Source organism: Apteryx mantelli, chromosome 7 (assembly GCF_036417845.1).
Source record: "Apteryx mantelli isolate bAptMan1 chromosome 7, bAptMan1.hap1, whole genome shotgun sequence".
Taxonomy (NCBI): Eukaryota; Metazoa; Chordata; class Aves; order Apterygiformes; family Apterygidae; genus Apteryx; species Apteryx mantelli.
The window spans coordinates 30,531,072-30,550,136 of NC_089984.1; the positions used below are offsets into that span (position 1 = coordinate 30,531,072).

General features: G+C 42.8%; 2 protein-coding genes and 1 long non-coding RNA gene across 6 annotated transcripts in view; 1 reads left to right on the forward strand and 2 right to left on the reverse strand.

Annotated features, from left to right (window-relative positions):
- The window catches only part of PCGF6 (polycomb group ring finger 6), a 29,504-nt gene extending 26,777 nt beyond the window's left edge, over positions 1 to 2,727 (reverse strand). For all 4 annotated transcript variants that reach the window (XR_010884743.1, XM_067300199.1, XM_067300201.1 and 1 more), the window contains exons 1-2: positions 2,389 to 2,727; positions 983 to 1,082 (exon numbers count right to left, since the gene is read on the reverse strand). Coding sequence is in view for 3 of the 4 variants with exons in the window: in XM_067300199.1 (XP_067156300.1) it covers positions 983 to 1,082; positions 2,389 to 2,676 (388 nt within the window). In the remaining variant the exon portion in view is untranslated. The remainder of the gene's footprint in view (positions 1 to 982; positions 1,083 to 2,388) is intronic.
- A 784-nt stretch (positions 2,728 to 3,511) lies between these two features.
- On the forward strand, positions 3,512 to 16,251 carry TAF5 (TATA-box binding protein associated factor 5). The gene is made up of 11 exons (XM_067300202.1): positions 3,512 to 4,034; positions 5,093 to 5,333; positions 6,488 to 6,803; positions 7,410 to 7,573; positions 8,015 to 8,150; positions 9,244 to 9,364; positions 10,784 to 10,913; positions 11,904 to 12,068; positions 12,495 to 12,672; positions 12,811 to 12,988; positions 14,343 to 16,251. Exons 1-11 carry the CDS (start codon positions 3,512 to 3,514, stop codon positions 14,558 to 14,560), a joined length of 2,370 nt encoding a protein of 789 aa, XP_067156303.1. The 3' UTR covers positions 14,561 to 16,251.
- Positions 15,661 to 18,469, reverse strand: LOC136992474 (uncharacterized). Its single transcript, XR_010884744.1, has 2 exons — positions 16,568 to 18,469; positions 15,661 to 15,821 (listed from the first exon to the last, which is right to left on the reverse strand). It is a non-coding gene; the product is annotated as an uncharacterized lncRNA (long non-coding RNA).
- Positions 18,470 to 19,065: the final 596 nt, after the last annotated feature.

Below are 19,065 nucleotides of genomic sequence, written 5' to 3' on the forward strand. Positions count from 1 at the left end.
CTAATGAGTAGGGATATCTGAAATAAATAACTTACTATCACATCAGCTCCATATTAGCTTGAACACTTTAAGCTCTCTCAGACCAGTTACTAGAAAACTTCAAACATATCAAACAGTTGTATGTAAAAAAAATATGCTGTCCTGACTAATAACTGTTCATTTTCCTAAATTACAAATCGCACTAAAGATTACATGGTATATATCAACTCATAAAATAAAAAAATCAGGCAGGAAAAAAAAAAATAATCAGACTTTGTGAACTGTTAGTGACTGGAAGTACCAAGGAGCAGAGATTCTTGAACTCAGGTGGAAGCATGGTTTAAAGAGTCAGTCTCACAGAAAAGGATTTAATAGCTTTGGGAGAAAACAGCAGTTCTGTTAGTAATGGAAAAAAATGTTATCACAACTCAAGGACTGAGAGGAAAATAACAAAATAAAAACATGGAAATCAATTTTTGATTATCCATCTATAGATCAGGTTACAGATTAACTGTTCTGTAGATCCATATAATTGTTTCCATATCTGAAACTGCTATTTCCATTTAGCTATGTCTTCAGTTTTGTGAACTTATCAGTTCATATCAGCAACGGTTTAGGAAACTCTTCAATCCTTTATGAGCAGTGCCACTCGGCTTTTGTTTCTCAGTTACATACTCATTACAAATTCTTAGAGCCTATTTTAAGAATGTATGTAATAGCTCTGTTTTTGTTTGACTTGGGCTACATCTTTCTCTACATATTCTTTCTTTCTTCCCCTCGTAACTGGAGAAACTGAGCTGACACGGTTATTACTTCAGGTTTTCTGATGCTCAAGATATCCATGACTATATTCTCTCAAGGAACAATATAACCACAAGGCATGCTCACTTTAAAGAGGTAATTACCTTTGTGAAGCCACAAAGGTCTCAGCCAGAACAACTGAACTGCTGTCTTTTATTTAAATTTGCATCTGAATTCTTAGAATGAAAATACTGGTACTTACAGGTGTGCAGACACTCTGTAATGGTTGTAGCATCAATAAAGTAACCTTTGCAGATGGAACACAGGATGTAAGGGGTCAACTCGGAGAGGTTTATCATGCGCTACAAACCAAAACAGTTGATACGAGTTTGAATACACCGAATAAGCCAAGAAATTTCCTGATTCTTGTCTCTGAAATATCACAACCTTGGGCCTTATTAAAGATGAAAAAAATCTGAGTCAACATGCAGCAGAAATGGGTTTTCATAAGAGGTCAATCATTCCTCAGGTAAAAGTTATTTTCTAAAAACTTTCATCTACTTTGCTGGGTTGACCTTTTTGTGAATGGTGATCTAATTTATTTATGAATCATATCTGAAAAGCAAACCACAAACAGCTCTCTTGGGAACAGATCTATCAAATATCACACAATCAGCAAGCTTGAAGTGGCTACCAGCAGCAAATAAAATCGTTATTTGAAGAGTGCTCAGCAAATATGTAGGGGCCCTCAATCAAAAAGCAGAACTAGTGCTGTTTCTTGTTTTAATACACAGTTAGCATTCACAGAAATACATACTGAAACAAGGACTGAAATTTCACTGCTTTGAGTTCTGATTAACATTTACCAGCAAAATATACAAGGAATTTCACAAGAACCTTCCCATCAGAAGTCTATTACTTTGAATAAGAACAGATTTTTTTCTATAGCAATGGCTTTCACTCTGCTGCCCGAGAAAGGTGACACAGTAAATTTCTGTTATGTTTTCTCTAGTCTCAAAGACAGACGGAAGGGCTTGCTTTTGCTTCATCACGCCATTCATACTGCCCACATGCCGCTGCTTACCACTTTCCCAGCTATGCCAACGGTTTGCACAGATTTCATTTTAAATTAGACTGATAAAATGAACGTGGGCAACAGAAATAATGATGAAAAGCCTATTACGAGAAGGCTTAAATTGCCTAAGCGGGGATCTAAGTGTGCACTGGAGAGTTTTTAGGAGTACCTAAAAGCGCGTAAAGTGGAAACCCGCTGCTCTGCAGGACCAGCCTGCAAAACGAAGACTCCTGAAGGCGTCAGGGGCGGTTTTAAGCCGCTGCGTTTCAGGCCGGGCAACTTCCCCGAGGCAGCGCACGTCGCCCCCTCGCGCCCCCGCCCTCCTCCCCGCGGCCCCGGAGCCCTGGGCGCCCCTCCGGCGGCGGCCGCACCCCGGCGCCCGGCCCTCCTGGGGTGACCGCAGCCGCGGCCCGGCGGCGCCCCCGCGCAGCGCCCCCGCCATGGCGGCGGCGGGGAGCGCGCGCCCCCGCCTCGAGCCGCACGCGCCCCCGGCGGCGCGGGGCACGCCGGGAGCGGGGCCTGGCGCGCGGCGCAGCCGTTGGGTCCGCGGCGGCCGCTGCGCGCCCTCGCCTCAGCGCCCCCCCTCCCTTTACCTCCCGGTCGTCGTCCGAGTCGAGCTCCCCGTCGTCCGTCCCGAAGGGAGGCCCGGCCCCCCCCTCCAGCTCCTCTTCCTCCAGCTCCTCTTCCTCGTCGTCTTCGTCGTCGTCCTCGTCGCCGCTGGAGTCGGAGCGACTCCGCTCGAACTCGAAGGGGAGGGAGCGCGACCCCGAGCAGCTCGGGGCTCCCTCCATCTCCTGGTCCTCATCGGCCGGGCCGGCGCCGACCCCATCACCGCTCGACAGCCCTGAGACCACAGAGCCAACGTCCACCTCCGTGTCCATGGCTTGGGGTGGGGGCGGGAACCGGGGCAAACGCGGCACCGGCTGCCGGCCGCCCGCGGCGACCGATGGGAACTGTAGTCCGCCGGGGCGGCAGCTCGGGCGGGGGTGGGCGCAGCGTAGCAATCGCCCGGGGCGTGCTGGGAACTGTAGTTTAAACTGTCACGTGATGACACCACGGCGCATGCGTCCAGGGAACATGGGCCTGGAATTTTTATAGCCTACAGCTTTTTTTTTTTTGTTTTTTTACTCTCCTCCAGCTAAGAATTAAGTGACTGGCTAAAGAAGCGCAGGTAAATGTTTAATTTATCATGAAAATGCGTCGCTACGTTTTTACCTCTAGTGAGGTCAGTGCCTTCTGTTATGGAATCAGCTGCAGGACACGTCCCTTAAACGCAGTTTGTAACCGAGACGGTTCAGGTGTTTAACCGGTGTCACAGGACGCCCCGCGCCCGCGCAGACCCCAGCGCCAGTTCACACCCACTCCGCGGAGTGCCCTGGGGACGCGGAGGTGGCTCGCTAGGGCAAAAGCGATCCATTTCTGAGCGAGCTTCCTCGCTTAGGCACCCTGCCAGCACCCTGGGGAGCTCCGTGGCTCGCAGCCACGCAGAACTCCCCCGAAAACTGCGGGTATTTCGCGTTTGTGTTTCAGATCCCGCACGGGCCCCGAGAAGGTTGCCAGGTCCTCACCACCCGCGCCACCGTAAACCGCTCCCGGCAGCGTCGCAAAAAGAAGCCGCGAGCGCGTAGGAAGGCGGCCGCGCTTTGCCCTGACTGTCGCAAGAGCTCCCGCGCCTGGCGGCGGCTGTCCGCCCCCGGCGAATGGGGGCGGCGCAAGATGGCGGCGCTACCTGAGGAGCCGGCGGAGGTGGTGGCGGTGAAGCCGGACCCCGATGCGGGGACGCCGCCGCAGCAGCCCCCCGCGGCTCCGCCGGCCGCCGCCGCTCCCGCCGCTCCGCCGGCCGCGGCGGCGGAGGGCGGGGAGGCGGCGGGGAGCGGCGGGGAGGCGGCGCCCCCCAAGCCGGCGGCGCCGGGCCCGGCCGCCTCGCCGGCGGCGCTGGACCGGCAGACGCTCGTGGCCGTGCTGCAGTTCCTGCGGCGCAGCAACCTGCGCGAGTCCGAGGAGATCCTGCGCCGCGAAGCCCGCCTGCTCGGCGACGACCTCGGCGCCGTCGCCCTCAGCCCCGCCGGCGCCGGGCTCCTGGGAGCCGCGGGCGGCGATGCGGACGCCGCCGGGGGCGGCGAGGCGCTGCTCGGCCGGGTCACCGCCGCCGCCGCCATCGCCGTCGCAGGCAGCGTCGCCACCGTCGCCTCCTCCAGCCCCGGCGTGGCGGCGGTGGCCGCCGTGCCGCCGGGGAAAGGTGGGGCCCGCCGCGGGGCCGGGGCCGGGGCCGGGCGGGGAGGGAGCTGGGCCGCGGCCTGAGCCCCCTGCGTGAGGGAGGCCCCGCGCCGCTCGCCCTCGGGCAGGGCAGCCCACCGGGGCCGAGAGCGGGGAGCGCTGTCAAAGCGGAGGGTGCTTCCCCCAGACTTGTGCCCCGTCTCCACTAATGGCAGCGCAAGACGCCGAAGGTTTCCTTTGCGGCCAGAGGTGATGGTCCGAGATGCAGCTGCAGCGATGCAAATGAAAGGAGGCTCTATCTGCTTCTAGTCTGGGTCGCCAGCTGCTTGATATGCTCTCGGGATAGTTTGCGTTAGAGTGCTTTTAAGCAATAGGTTCCATGGAATGGCTTTACAGAATATTGAAAGTAGCGTGAAATTTTTGGAACCAATATGTCAGAAATTCAGTAAACTTTATACCATAAGTTAGCTTGTTCCCAGTATCACCTAACGTGATTGTTTTTACGTAGAAGATGAAGTGATGAAAATAAGTATTGACTGCTATGGAGAAGAGAGCTCTAAGAGTTGTTAGCCAGTGACAAAACGTCACTGCCCTGTAGTGGTTGTGTTGTGGTCTCGGTGAATTGTTCACTTGAAGCTAATTTCTTGGGTTAGTAGAAGCAAAATAATTACAGTGGGCATATTTTACAGGCTCAGAAAGATTCTGTTTCTCATCTGACTGCTTCTAGTCTGAGCAGTAAAGAGAACTTATTCTGGTGCCATTAGTTGTTTCTACCTTTCCATGTAAAATCTTAGCAGAATTAGGCCATATGTTTGTATGTTAACTAACTTACAGGCAGCTGTTGGCAAGAAAGTATGAAAAATAGCTGAAGGTGCAAGAAGAATTGGCTGGCAGGCTGTAGTTAATGTGCTGCCGTCCCCCCACTCTTAATGTTGAAGCAGTGTTGAACAAGCACAAGACCTGGCGTTTGTGTTTTGCTCTGAGCGCTTCACTTTAGCAGAGGACGTGTGAGCCACTGTGCATTTGCTAGTTCTTTCCGTCTAGCTTACAAGCTCTTGTTATATGGTAATACTTTTGCAGTTGGAGGAGGTGTTGTTGTGGAAGATCAGCCAGATGTGAGTGCAGTATTATCTGCCTACAATCAGCAGGGGGACCCGACACTGTACGAGGAATACTACAGTGGATTAAAACACTTCATTGAGTGTTCCCTGGACTGTCACCGAGCCGAATTATCCCAGCTGTTTTATCCTCTCTTTGTGCACATGTATTTGGAATTGGTTTACAATCAACATGAGAGTGAAGCAAAGTCCTTCTTTGAAAGGTAATTTATTTTCATTTGTGTATTTCAGTTAGTTTTGGTTTGCTACTTTGATTAAATCTGTGAGCTATAGTAGCATAGGTTCGTGTATATATATGAATACATTATTTTTCTTCTCTAATGGTGGAGGGATTTGGAATCTGAATGAACGGTATCATGGATTACTGTAACGGTTCTTAAATCCTTTTTCAATCTTTCATGTTACAAACATATGCAAACTGCATGCTTTTGAACTGTACATGTGCAGACTTTGAACCATCTTTATGATGGGCTGGTGGGAATTTGAATTGGCTGATGCAAATCATTAATGAAGAGATGCTGCTTTGTTAGGGAAAGATTACTGGGTCATTTTTTAACACTAGAAAATTGCACTGAAATGCCAAAGTAAGGTACTCTATAAATATTTACTAATGTCATGGCTTGTGTATAGAAATTCTTCAAATAAATTTGAAGTAATTTACTTATGGCTAACCTTCAATTTTCTGTGCTCCCACTATGTCTCAATCCTTTGAGGAGAAATTCAAGTTTCGTTTTTGTTGGGGGGTGGTGTTCAGACTAATTATGAAATGCTTCAACCCAAAACTTCTCCTCCCTTAAATATGGTCAGAAAAATTAGTTCTGTAAATGTAGTTAAAATGTTCCCTCCCACCAGGATTTTATAACATAATTTTGAGTAAAAATGGAAAACTTGTTTTCTCTAGACTCATGTCAACTTTTAGATATTGCAAATGGAGAATGGGAAACATATAAGTTCATTGTGAAATACACATATTCATGTAATGAATCAGCTATAAATACAAACAGTCTTACATAATCAAAAATGCTCTTATTTTATGATACTGCAAATTAGGGTTTCTGTAAGTAAGCATGTTAGTGTAACTTCACTACAGGCGGTAACCCTTTGCTCATATGAAATTCTGTGAGCTTGCATTTGTTCTTCTCATCTTGGTTTTTAGCTGCTGTTGGATACTTTTACTTTGTGCTGTAAATCACTGCTGTGTCCCCCTCCAGGATGAATCTTATTTCGGCAGTAAAAATATTTCCTTATATAGTTAGTAGCTCCCAAAAGCTCTTTACATGTTTCATGTTAATGTGTTCACTTAGGAAATAATGTTTTCATAATAAACACTTTATTCTATCTTAAATTGTTTCAATAGATTTCATGGGGATCAGGAGTGTTATTACCAGGATGACCTGCGTGTATTATCTAGCTTAACCAAGAAAGAACATATGAAAGGTAATGAGACCATGCTGGATTTCCGAACAAGCAAGTTTGTGCTGCGTATTTCCCGTGACTCTTATCAGCTCTTGAAGAGACATCTGCAGGAAAAGCAGAACAACCAGATCTGGAACATTGTTCAGGAGCATCTCTACATTGATATCTTTGATGGCATGCCTCGCAGTAAGCAACAGATAGATGCTATGGTTGGAAGCCTGGCCGGGGAGGCAAAGCGAGAGGCTAATAAAGCAAAGGTAAGAGGCAATGATTGTTGCACTTTTATTATTGAGCAATTCTAGAATCTCAGGGAGACATTTTTCGCTTTAGTATAGACTGACCATTGCTACTGGAGATCTTAAGAGACAGCATGAACAAAAAGGGGTGCAATTAGGTGCTGGCAGGAGTAGAGGGAGGTACCACTGGCTGGTCTCTAAAGAACCGCTTGAATCCCTGTGAGAGACAGTTCAGTTTGGTAGACTGAACACAAGGTTAACTCCTGAATTATTCGGGAATTATATGAATTATTATGTTTGTGTGGATCTTGATATACTCGCAGTACTACATAGACAAGATACGTAAGCTGTAGGGATTCTGCTTTAAGAATGTGCTAAGAGATGGTGGGAGAATTTGCAGTTGTCCAGATTGGTTGTTGGATAAAACAGCAGAACGTACACATTATCACATCGTTATAGGTTAACCAGTAATGTATGCAGCAATATTAAATATAATAATTTTAAATAGACAACTCTGTTATTCTACAGTCTTGGACTATTATGTTGAAGAGTTTCCATTTCAAAAAACACTTTTCCGTAGGAACAGCAAATATTGTTTTGTCTCATGCCTGTCTTATTGGCTTGCAGGTTTTCTTTGGTTTACTTAAAGAACCAGAGTTTGACGTGCCTTTGGATGATGAAGATGATGAAGGGGAAAATGAAGAGGGAAAACCGAAGAAGAAAAAACCTAAAAAAGATAGCGTAGGGTCAAAAAGTAAAAAACAAGACCCTAATGCTCCTCCCCAAAACAGGTAACAAGGAAATCATGTGTGGAGAGGGCTTGTTAAGTCCAGTCTAGTCATACCAAATCTGCATCATGGCTCACATGATTTTTTTTTTGGCTCTTTGGCTGTTCCAGCTGTAGCCGTAAGGCTTTCAAGGGAAGTAATAAAAAGCTTGGTGTATATTTCCCCTATTAAAATTTTATTCAGTTACCCTCTAATCTTTTCAGACTTGATTGTTGTCTTCTTCCACTGCCTGTCTGGAATGAAATGTCTGGAAGAGCTATTGGCTCTCCTTTTTTCTTTTCTTCTTTTTTTTTTTTTTTGGTCAGTTAATCTTTTACATAGTCTTTCATTCTTTCAGTTCTTCAGTTCTTGTTTCGTATTTTAATATTGAGATGTTGAGGTATCTGTGTTTAAATTGACAATATGGAAAGTGCTTTTAGTTCATAAAATGTGTACTGCTTGTAGAATTCCTCTGCCTGAACTGAAAGACTCTGACAAGTTGGATAAAATAATGAATGTGAAGGAAGCTGCAAGGCGTGTGCGTCTTGGCCCAGACTGCTTGCCCTCCATCTGTTTCTACACCTTCCTTAATGCTTATCAGGTTAGTAAAAGAAGGACTTGGGTAATATGGAAGAGGGAATCAAAGTGACAAACACTACTCTTAATAGAGAAAAAGGAAGCTCTGATGTGTGATTCTGTCTAGGTTTGTAGACTGAGATAGCTGGATTGACTGTTAAATAGTGATTCTGCTCTGTCTAAGACTTTCTTGGTAAATATTGAGGTCATAAGTTTGTAAGCACTTAAATCCTGGGACAAACCTGATACATGAAGTGAAACTGGCTCTGGGCATAAGCAAGCATGGCAGTTACTTAAATTAGCAGAGTGCTTGAAGGGACAAAATCTCCATGGCCCCAGTGCCTTCACCTTACAGAGTTAAACATTGGAAAGCCAAACTGGCAGCTCTTCCCGCCGCTGCAGGAAAGAGCAGCCGCCACTGCAGGAAAGAGCAGCTGCCACTGCTGCGAGGGGGCCCTCTGAGCAGAAACACTCATTTCCTGCACCCTGGCCACTCTCCCAGCAGCAGCAGCAAGGTGCAGTTAATGGCTCCTCTGCTTCCTGCGCCAGGAGCAGCCAGACTCTGGCCCCTAATACTCAGGATAGCAAAATCTGATGTTTATCCACAGTTTTGAGAAATTTTGTGCCATTTAGCTCACTACTTTCCTTTTTTCTTTTCTTTTCTTAACAGAGTTGGCAAGGCTTACTGGAGTATTTGGAATGAGCATCCTAACTCTTTAAAATAATGTTTAAAGACTTCCTTAAACTATTTAATTTATATGTTTTTACTCTGGTTTTGCTGTAATTCTTTCTTTCGCTTTTCATGTGGGACCCTAAGTGTATTTTGTAGAATACACTTGAATACAGTAGATAATTTGCCCTGAAATACTGGAAAACAGTACTGTCGTATTGTTATTAACCAGGCTTCGTTCATATATCTTTATTCTTCATGGCATAAGGATGTGTGTGTGTTCATTTCAAGTACATGTATACTTTCATCCAGTCTATTTTAGAATAATTTACTTTTTTTTTTTGTAAATCAGTCTAGTTAATTTTCTTACTAGTATTTAGGATTTTCTAGTATTCAAAATGCATCGTAAAAGATACAAACTTAATATAAATGGCTATTTTGTGTGTAGGGTCTAACTGCAGTGGATATTACAGATGACTCTAGCATGATTGTAGGAGGCTTTGCTGACTCTACTGTCAGAGTGTGGTCTGTGACTCCGAAAAAGCTACGTAGTGTGAAAACAGCAGCAGGTAATTAAATAATGCATGCTCATCTTAAATATTATGGTCTTATGACAGCTATGCTTTGTGTGAACAGAGAAAGATGTCTGTGTCAGGAGAATTGTCTTCAGCGGTTGTTGTCACTTCATTAATTTTGGAAGAAGCAACGTGCACAGATGTGTGATTGCATATTGTGTATTATAGTTAGCAATGTTTTTAAAGGGAACTTTCAGTGCCAGATAGAGGGGAAATCCTTTTTTTGTCGCTGAAAAGAAGTGTTGTAGCTTTGCTCTGGTCCCCAGTTGGGCATAATCCATAAGCATATATATCTTTTGTCGACTGATAGGTTATATTTAGACTTATATTTAGACTTACGGAAAATCAGAGTTTGGATTGCCCAGAACACTGGGCTGTGTGGTTGATGGTATGTTTAGCCTGACTTCCTAATGAGATAAGTCTTAGGCATCTGGTTCTATCAGCCTGTTCCTCCTCTGATTAACTTTTGAGCCCATTCACCATTTTCAGCCAAATTTGACAAGCGGAAGTCTTGGAGATGACTGTATTCCTACAGCTTTCCTGAAAATAATAATTCAGTAACAGTAATTTTCTTCTCTTTAGCCAGAAACAGTGCTGGAAAAGCTCCGGAGAGCTCAGTAGTTACCTGTTGTGCATGTCAGCATGCAGTGCTTGGAATTAGCCAGAGTGCGTCTTGCTTCTTGAGCGGATGGTAGCTATAGGGTGTAGGAGACAGCTGGGTATAGGGGATTTAGGGGAGAGACTAAAAGTATCTTGGGGTAGATCAAAAGGGGGAACTTTGAGGAGGAGGAGGATGGAGGAAAATGTCAAGTATCTCAACACCTACACAAATTTGTGGAAACCAGGCTTCTTTAATTCCGCTGTTTATGAAACAGCGTGTTATGTTTGAAGCTAAATACCAAACCAACATTTCTTAATCTTTGTATTTAACTGGGATGTGGTTGTGGTATTCAGCAAACAGGAGCCTACAGACTAAAAGTTATTTTAAGTTGTGCGTAGTGTGTAGCTGTCAAAACACATTGATGCCTGAAGAATGTGTTTATGGCGTATTAACTTTCTGGGAAAAGACATGAAAATCTGGCATCTCTATCAAGAAGCTTTTAGTTTGTTTAGAGACTGGATGGTACGTCTTAAAAAAAATATATATATATATACCAGGTTTAATTTATTTTAGCTCTTAGTGAAGACTAGAGAAAAAGTGGTTATTTATGTAAAGCATTGTTTTCACCTCTTACAGTGGTAAAAACACTTCTAAATGCCATTTTGAATTTCAGAATTACCAATTCCCAGGTGCTATGTCTTGTTCACTTCATACTTGCCTCTTAAAAAGAATACTGTCTGTTTTGCTGTTCATGGCATTTGTCTTTGTTGAACTTCTGACAGTTGTTATGCATGAACTTTGAAATGTTACAGACCTCAGTCTCATCGACAAAGAATCAGACGATGTCTTGGAGAGGATCATGGATGAGAAAACAGCAAGTGAGTTGAAGATTTTATATGGTCACAGTGGACCTGTCTATGGCACCAGCTTCAGTCCTGATAGGTAAAATAAGTTTATGAGTTCCCTAGATAGCTTGTCTCGAGTCTTGATCGTATGCTACTGGATGTGAACATGTTAATGCAGCTTTTTCCAGAAGGTTAAAGCGATTCTTGTGTACGCAGGTCCTAAGGAACTGCTGTGTATGAGTGTAAGTGCTCATTAAGCCCAGGCTGTTGGGCGTTGTCAGCTTTTACTGAAATCAATGAGAAGTTGAGGATGCCCAGCACTTTTCTTGAGATTCAGGACTTAAATGGCAAAATAGACCATCTTAATGGCAAACTGTAGTTTAAGCTGGGTTTTAACCAAGTGAATTGTAGAGAGGGAAACTGCTGCAGCATTGATTTCACTTGTGATAATGCAAAACATAAAAATGGATTGAACATAGCTTCTCTCTGCACTTGCTCAAGTTTCCCTCATGTCCTAGAAGCCTTTATTTTCAAAATGTATAGCATGGTATCTTTAAAATAGGAGATTTAAAAACATTTTGTAATTATGAGACTCTGGAGAGTAGAAAGTACATTTAAACAGCTAAAGTATTGCTCGCACGCACATGGCTACACGAGAAACAGCCATAGCAGAAACACAGCTGGGAAGCAAACTTTGTATGGAATCTTGACATTTTGTTTAGCATGTTCTTCTTGTTTTAAGTGATAGTGTAACAATTTACTGGTCATTCTTTTCATATAACTGGAATTCCTGACTAAAGACGAGCTGTTCCCCCCCCACCCCCCAGTATTGCCATGTCATCAGAATTAGTGTCATCAACATCCCAAACTGTCCCTTTTTTTTTGCATAAGGACCTAAATATGATTCCTCTTGAATTGGTTTTTGTGCTTACCTCGCCGAAAGCGTTCATTTATATGTGACAAGCTAAACAACTGCTGGTCAATGGACAATTTCTCTTATCATAGAATTCTTATAGTATTTGTGTAGTGGATATACAGTCTATGTGTAAGTTCCATACATAACATGCTCTACTTTCTCCTGTGACAGAAACTATCTGTTGTCCTGTTCTGAGGATGGCACTGTCAGATTATGGAGTCTACAAACATTCACATGTTTGGTGGGATATAAAGGACACAACTATCCAGTATGGGATACGCAGTTCTCTCCTTATGGATATTACTTTGTGTCAGGGGGACATGATAGAGTGGCTCGGTAAGAAACTGGATGACTTTTTTACTTGTAACTTTGTGGTGGATGCACCTTGAAAGCGACTAGCTGATATTTTCTAGCTCAGTCTCCTACTAGGAATGAATTTTATTTCACATGAATTAAAAAACATATATTTTGATGTAGTTTTATTTGCATTTCAACACATTAAATTATCTGAAAACAAATGCGATGGTGCGCTCTTATGTGTCTATCTAATCATAAGTATTCTCTTTCTATTGTTTAATGACCATGACAGGATATTCTTTCTTTCCATCTTCTGAAATACATACTTTTCCAAAGCAATCCATGCTAATTTAGTAAACTGACCAGTAAGAAACCACTGCCTAATTACTTCCTGTATTCCTCAGTGTACAACAGACCTTGAACTTCATTAGGCTTTTCTTTATTAATAAAAGTTTTTCTTTCAAGCCTATGGGCAACAGATCACTACCAGCCTTTACGGATATTTGCTGGCCATCTTGCTGATGTGACGTGTACCCGATTTCATCCCAACTCTAACTATATTGCTACGGGCTCAGCAGACAGGACTGTACGGCTCTGGGATGTTTTGAATGGGAACTGTGTAAGAATATTCACTGGACACAAGGTAAAGGCATATCACTCGCAGCATGAAAGTGACCTTAATTCTGGGGTGAGATGTTGAAGAGCAGTGTTCAGAACAAATACAGCTTGACTGAAGGTGAGTAGACCTCATTAACTAATTCTGCCCACATGTGTGTTCCAGGGACCAATTCATTCACTGGCATTTTCTCCCAATGGACGATTTCTGGCTACTGGAGCAACAGATGGAAGAGTTCTGCTCTGGGACATTGGACATGGCTTGATGGTGGGAGAACTGAAAGGGCACACTGACACTATCTACGCACTCAGATTCAGTAGAGATGGGGAGATTTTAGCATCAGGTAAAACTCGCTGGAAACAGTGAAGTTTCCATTGCGCTCCGTCAGTCTGAAGCAGAACAATATAATGGATTCTTTAAACTGAGGAAGGCAAATTAGAATCACTTGCCTAGCAAAAGTAGCAGATTAAACTGGTACAAGTTGAGTGCGTACAGGACTGCTGAGTGTGAGCCCTCGCTACCCTGGGAACTGAAGGAAAAGTGTTACGCCATTAAAAGATCGTGCAGTGAAGTTCAGGATCTGTGTACAGTAGTGGCGGGGGTGGAAGCAGAAATTAGAAATAACTCTCAGGCTGAAGAGAAGTGGCTGTAGTAAGAGAGGGATGGGATATTGGAATGGGAGGGGGACAAGCAACAGGACTTGTAAGAAGAGAGGAAGGGATGAGTTATCCAGTACCTTAGTATTTCTTTATGCTAGATTTTTGATATAGAAATATGCATGTAATATTGCATATATATATACACACACACATAGAAATATGCATGTAACAATAGTCAGCCCTATAAGCAGTGGTACTTCTGAGGTCTGCTTGTTTTTCCAGCTTGTCTACATGAGTTCTCTGCTGTATAATATAGCAGAGCTCCTTCTCCAGGAGGAAGCACTAAATTTAGTCTCTCCAATTTTAGTCAGATGTTTTCATAAAATCTGTAGGAATTTATTAATTTTAAACTGTTACTCTGTTCTGTAAACTGGTTGAAATTAGCCAACACATTCAAGGTACTGATAGAAAAAGCAATGCATGGACACTGCAATCACATCAGGATAACTTCCTTAGGAAGGGCTAAAAATAGTCTAGATTGGTTTTGTAGCATGTTCCTAACTGAAGTGCAGTGAGAATCCTCAGTGAGCCACGACCACAGGAGTGAAAGCTAAGACGGGGTATGGGTTTGATCCAGCCCACAGGCTCGTTCCTTCAATTTATCTGTTAATGCTCTAGTGAAAACAGGTCACTGGGCCTGTAATATGCTGCTGTCTTCCCTGTATGGAACAAAGAAACTGTCATTTGTGATGGGATCATAAACATGCCCTGAAATCGGCATCTAGCCCCCAGGATAGTCCTGTCTTCTCGATGCTGATCGATGTAATCCAAACCCATATACTTGGAGAAGGAAGTTCTTTGTGCTTTATCCACAGCTTTCGTTTTAGGTTACCTGAGGGCTGCAATCCTGAGGACTTTAATGTGTGTTCATTTATGTTAGAGGCTTGTTAAAATCTGTTTGTTTGCAGGAAGAGGGCATAAGTAATCACTGTTACGAGCAAACCTAGCTCTGTGAGCTTTATTTTTTGCTAACTTGATCCCCAATAACTTTTTGTAAAGTGTAAGACCTTAAACTGTTGTTCTTCATTTTCTTCTTAGGTTCAATGGATAACACAGTTCGGCTGTGGGATGCTGTGAAAGCATTTGAAGATTTAGAAACTGATGATTTTACTACTGCCACTGGACATATAAACTTGCCTGAAAACTCACAGGACTTGTTACTAGGTACATACATGACCAAATCAACCCCGGTTGTACACCTCCATTTTACACGCAGAAACTTGCTGCTAGCTGCAGGAGCCTATAGTTCACAGTAAACTATGAAGCTATAAGACTGACTGTGCCAAGTCATTGCAGTAGTGACCTCAGGATTTGAGACAAGGAGGAATGTCTTGTACAGGTGGACCCCACTAGTTTGTTCCAGGAAAAACAAAACAATGTAAGCTAATGCAAGCAGCATCTTCTGAGTTCTGCATTTCATATTTATCCACAATTTGAAAATACTGGAGATTCACAAGACATCGTGGCTTTAAGGGAAGGAATTGTTTCATGGTGCTTTTGATATATATATATATGTATATGAAAATGGCTGTCTCCCCTCAGAGATGGTTTTGAGCTCTACTGAAACTTTTGGAAAGTTAACAGCCTCCATATGTGTTCTCAAACAGTTTTTTAAAGCACTTAATTTACGGTTGGCAAATGTTTACTCAATCTCAAACATAGTCAAAAACTGTTCAGATACATTCAGAAAAGATGACTGTAGTGGAATTCACCATAGCCTGGGCTGGGCAACAGGTATGGTGAGAGTAACACTGCAACAAATAGGGCATTGAAAAAGTAGGCCCAGCAGGCAGAGGCTTGTGGGGAACTACAAGGAAGTTAGAGGTATAGCTTTTATGTATCCAAGTATTAAGTCCTGAAAAGATTTCAAGCTCCTGTGCTCATTTGAGATGTCAGAAATGCAGATCTTGTCATTCTGTTTTCAGAGGTAGCCTAAATGTTTTGTGTGATACGCAACCAGAAGTGAAACCTGAACACTTTCTTGTATGAAAAGAAGGGATTGAGCCACAACTGAAATACTTTACCCACTCTTAAAAACAGTGGACTTGCCCCCTTTTGCGGTATATTAGAAAAGATCTAAAGAGCTTTAAAAACCTGCTTCCTTTCTGCATAAGATTTAATGTATCAAACTGTAGTGAAGAGCCAAGAAAATGAAACATTGCAGAGCAAAAAGATTAATCAGTCCTAAGTGTAGAATCAGTTTGCTTTTGAAGCTTTTCAAAGGTCAGCTTGTCTGCTGAGGTGACAATTTCCACCCACCAAAACACGTTATTCCAGCACCCCAGTAAGTCTTCCTGGAAAATCAGTAAAGCTCAGAACTTGATTTCTAAGGAAAATCAAAACATGCAAAACAATGGAAGGTTTAACTTCTTTCTATGTCTTTTAATAGAAGTAACAGCACCAAAGGACAGGCCCCATTTCTTTCAAATCTTTTACAAGCTATACGGGGGGAAATCTGTTTTGCATTCCTCACTACTTCCAGTAAGAGCTTGGACACCTGTACAATCTGCTGGCTCTCTAGAGAAAATAAGAAAAGTGAGACTTGACATTTCTAAGGTAAAGTGAACAGAGAACTACCTCCCATCTCACCCTTTCTCTGCCTCTAACCCTTGGAGTAAAGGTACATTGCATGTCAAAATAAAGGGTGGAAAATCCATTAGGAAGCTCACCTTGAAATCCTCTCTTTAAGGAAAAAAAGGTTAAAATTAAATTATTATGGAGGGTTTTTTTTTTGTGTGTTATGGCTGAGTTGTTAGTACTGGTACCTCAACAAAACTTCCTAGCACTCGATATGAGCAGTTGGATTTTAGTACAGTTATGGTAAATCAAACAAGTTACCTAAAACAAACATGTACAGTTTTGAGAGCTTAAAAAAAACCTGCCACATTCTGCCTTTGTATTTTGTACAGTTTTATACTTTTGATATTATAATAAATACTAAAACCACTTAGTTTGTGTTTATAGACTATGTTACAGGAAGACATTTTCTTCCCTTGATAGTTGCAATGGAAGCAAGACCACTGCTGGTAAGTGTGAGCACTGCTAAGGGAAACAGTAATTTAGAAATGGGTAATTGATAACTTATGTTTAACTATTTAATGCAATTTAGTTCTAACAGTGGGTGATGGGTTCTAGTTAATTAGGTGCATTATATTGTTGCAGCAACCATTCACCTGAAAGACTGTATGTAGTGGAGGCCTGCTATGCAAACAAACTGATAGGGGGGAGAGAATTTCTTTGAACTGCACTCTTTCTCCACTAACCTGTAACAGCTCATGTCCATCTGCTGCTGCCCTCAGCTCAGGAAGTATGCTTGTATGCTTCATCAAAAGTCCCAGGTTTAACCCCTGCTGCTGGCAGCCTTCCAAGAAGCATGGTGTTGTTTAATCACATTCACATGTCAGCTCTAACATGAAATCTAAGGAAAACACTAGATTTTAACTGAGAAGTAGAAAGGCAGTGGGTGGAAAACATGGAAGACAAACCACAAGTTTTACTTCAGTGGTGGGCAGGGAGCAGTTACATGCATCTAGTTGCAGTAAGAATACCTCATCTAGGAAAAAGAATCACTGATCTACTAGAGTCTCTGTCTGTGAATATGCAGGGTGAGGCCAGGTAACTAGCCACAGATCTCCCCCTGTACTATTCTCTAGCAAGTTCTAGAGATATAACAAGTCTACCACATAGTGGCTTTCTGCAATGTTTTAAGTGGGCAATAACAGCTATGTCTTGCAGAAAGCTGGTTAGTGCTCAGGACTCTTGTTACAGGAGTCTTGTTACAGGAATTTAAGCTCCATTAAATCTCTAAGGTGATTGTAGCCTACTTTCCATCTCCTGTGATCCCACAGCCTCTGACTGCAATGCACAACATTATAGCCCCCAGCTGAAATGAATCTTTTGATGAATTGAGCCATATCCCTTCACCCCATAAGATGGTCAGGGCTGAATAGGAATAAGGGCCTTTAAACACTATGTGGAACACTCATATAAGTTTGCCCATGTTTGTGCTGAAGGGGAAGACTCAGCTTTGCTCCTGTTGGCTACAAGCTGACTGTTTAGTACTTGTTTTGATCTTAGCCAGGAAGCTTCCCCCACTCTAATTGTGTTAGTCATCCAACTTCAATAGTATTTATCCTTCACAGTCTCCAGAAAGGTGCAAAACACTTAGCCCTGATGCAGCACAGTACATTCCAGGTTGAACAGGTAACACACAATCCATTATAAGGATTTAATATCAGCAAGTAAGCAAGCCATTTTCTTTCTGGCAGTTACCTCTGCAAGAGAGGCTCGTAACAGAAAAAAAGCTTAAATACCATATTTAATAGTTGGGCTCCAGCACCAAGCTCTGCAGTTCATTGTTTTGGTCCTCTTAACTCCCCCATCCCCAATCTCTCAACTAAGGTGACTAAAGCAGCCCAAGGCAAAAGACTCTCAGCTGAATGCTCAGGAGACACTGCACTAGACAATAGCTTCCTAATCTCAATGTTATCTAAGTGATAAGCAAAAGAAAACAAGCACCTCCATATAAGCAATCTTTTGTCCTCCTTGGGAAAAGAGGGCATGCACACTAGATTTGATCAGTCGATGTTGGGAAGTTTTCCATCCAAAGCAAACAGGTTCTGTAATGATAAGTTGCACAATACAGACAACTGAGGCAGAAGCAAATCCTGTTAATCTGCATCAAACCGCTATGAGTGAAAGAGCCATGGTTTCTATTTAAGCTTTTAAAAAACTAAGAATCCAAAAGACGAGAGCAACCAGGACAATTAGTTAACTGCAAACCATGTAAGCTTACTGTCATCCAGTAAGTCATTTGGAAGTGTGGAGATGCTTTTATCAGCTGCAAGCTCTGTGCTTCGTAGGACATTCATGCTGCTGAGGTCTTTCACAACCAAGTTGCTACTGGTACTCAGGACATTTTAGGATGATGTGTCATAACAGCAAAAGAGTTAAGTCAGGCTAGTCATGACAACAATCAGCTACTGCACTACAGATAAGTATTTTTGACAGAGGGGGGAAAAAAAAAGCTAAGTGTCACAATTCTGCTCTGTTGCACCATTTCATATTATAGATAAAACAAGTCATTGTATAGATTTTATTAGACTAGCCATAACAGGACATCAGCTTCTGTTACAGTGACACAGATGGGAGGTTCAGTCATGCCAGCAACCTGCCAACAGAAGAGAGATCAACCATAGCAAGTCTTGCACAGTGATACTGGTAACCAAGTATCCCTCTCCCTTAAGCCCAAACAATTTTAGTTAAGAGCAAACTTGACCATACCCAAGACAAAAAATGATATTCTTTTAACATGCTAAGCTTATTGTTTTCCTATTACTGCAGATAAGGACAGTCCACAATTTTTTTTTTCAAAATGCCATTTCAGTGGGAATTTTGTATTTGAAAGCAGACTCGAGTATTTGCCAGAATTTTGCAACACTTGTTTGTTGCTATACCAGAACATAAAAGGCTACTAAGCTATATCAGATTTGGCCACATGGACCTTCCTTTTAACGTGCTCTAACTCACAAGTCAAATGCTTAAGAAATAGAAAACCAGCCACCCATACGGGCTTAGTTCACCCTTGCAAAGATTCACTATATTAGTCTAAGCACTCTTCTATAGGACCCTTCCATAATCAGGTGTGCAGGGTATATAGTTTCTTTGTATGGTGCTTCTTTACTGTTTAAAGCAAGGTTTGAAGAGAATGCATTAATCTCTTCTTGGAATTCTCTAATACTACTAACAAATGGGGCCTCAA

Coding starts and splice junctions, on each gene's coding strand:
- TAF5 (XM_067300202.1), top strand. CDS start 3,512: ATGGCGGCGCTACCTGAGGAGCCGGCGGAGGTGGTGGCGGTGAAGCCG. Junction 10,914..11,903: donor ACCAGCTTCAGTCCTGATAG/GTAAAATAAGTT, acceptor CTCCTGTGACAG/AAACTATCTGTTGTCCTGTT. Junction 12,673..12,810: donor GAATATTCACTGGACACAAG/GTAAAGGCATAT, acceptor TGTGTGTTCCAG/GGACCAATTCATTCACTGGC.